This window comes from Actinia tenebrosa, unplaced genomic scaffold (assembly GCF_029948245.1).
Source record: "Actinia tenebrosa isolate PJP-AT-01 unplaced genomic scaffold, QUT_ActTen_1.0 PGA_scaffold4__44_contigs__length_22323623, whole genome shotgun sequence".
In the NCBI taxonomy this organism is placed as follows: domain Eukaryota; kingdom Metazoa; phylum Cnidaria; class Anthozoa; order Actiniaria; family Actiniidae; genus Actinia; species Actinia tenebrosa.
The window spans coordinates 11,392,700-11,394,106 of NW_028292581.1; the positions used below are offsets into that span (position 1 = coordinate 11,392,700).

A 1,407-nucleotide genomic window follows, 5' to 3' on the forward strand; every position below is an offset into this window, starting at 1 on the left:
CTATATCTTCATTTGTTCTTGAAGAAGAAGAAACCTTCGCCTTTCCGACTCCGATGAAACCAATGGCGGTTGTGCGGCTTTAACAGTAATCGTTAGAGGGCTGTTAGGTACATGATTCCCATTGACTTGAACCTCTACTGTCAGTTGACCAGCTGATTTAGGTACAAATTCAACCTCTGCTTTACCCATTCTAACACTCTTCTCGAAAGTTTTCAATTTGTACAAGGGGGTTATTTTAACATCGATAACATCGCTTGGATTATCATTGAGATTTCCAGATTTAGTTTTTGTTGTCACAATAAGTTTCCCTTTCTTTCCCTGTATAGGATGAGAATATATATTAATACTGCACATTCTGAGATCTGTTTTTTCCACTTTTCTCAAGACTCCGAGCCCCGATTTCACTTGTTTTGTAAGCTCTTCATTAGCAAGGAACAGCACGTCCGACTGAACTCCAACGACACGATCGACAGAGGTGTGACAGGTTTTCTTCATGTCTTTATTCTCAATCACTTCACTTGCAACGCCTTTTTCTATCAGTTGATTCATGTATTCAATGGCTCCTCGTGTTTCATCAAGCACAGAGTGACCTTTGACTTGTCTTCTCTCGGCTCTCTCAACACACTCATCGATTTGTTTGAACAATTTCTGTACATTCTTTTGCAGCATATCTATCATTTCTCGTACTCTTTCCTTCACCAAATTCTTAGCTTTTTCACAATTTGCCTTGGATTCGTTTGTCTCCTCTTCTATTACTTCAACCTGCTTTTTCATTTCTTGTTCAAGCTCTTTTAACTCCTCCAGTTGTTTAGAAAGCTGAGCTTTATTCTTCGCTGTATACTTACTCAAGTTGACTGTTGAATGTTCATCATGATTATATTTCAAACATTTCATGCAGATATTCTGTTGGCAGTCTTTGCAGAATAATTCTACAATGTTATCAACATGTTTTACGCAATTGGTTTCTCTGCTCAGCATCAGTTCGATGTCTTCTTCTTTGATCTCTACGAGAGATACAAGTTTGTGATCTCTGATAAACTCTGAATGGTTCTTCTCACATTCGTCACACAACGAGCGATTACAGTCGAAGCAATGCCAAGATACTGATCGGTGACTCCCAGAAACAGAACAAACCTTCTCACTTTCTACAAACTCCAATACCTTCATCATTCTTGAGTGCAGTAAACTTGGTTTTAGATTATCCACGCTGTCTAGTTCTGGCAGAGGAGTTAGTGAATTACATTTAGGACACTTGAAGACGTTGAAATCTTCGATCAGCTCGGCGTGTCTCTTAATGCAAGGCTTACAAAATGTGTGAAAACATTTCAAGATCTTGGGTTCAGTAAGCCTATCATTACACAAGGAACAATTTACATCTTTTTTGAGATCCTCAGGACAACTTCCCAT

General features: G+C 38.8%; 1 protein-coding gene across 1 annotated transcript; it reads right to left on the reverse strand.

The window, feature by feature from the left end:
- LOC148907082 (E3 ubiquitin-protein ligase TRIM45-like) lies at window positions 1–1,407 on the reverse strand. The gene has a single exon (XM_089036790.1). It carries the CDS (start codon window positions 1,405–1,407, stop codon window positions 1–3), a length of 1,407 nt encoding a protein of 468 aa, XP_088892916.1.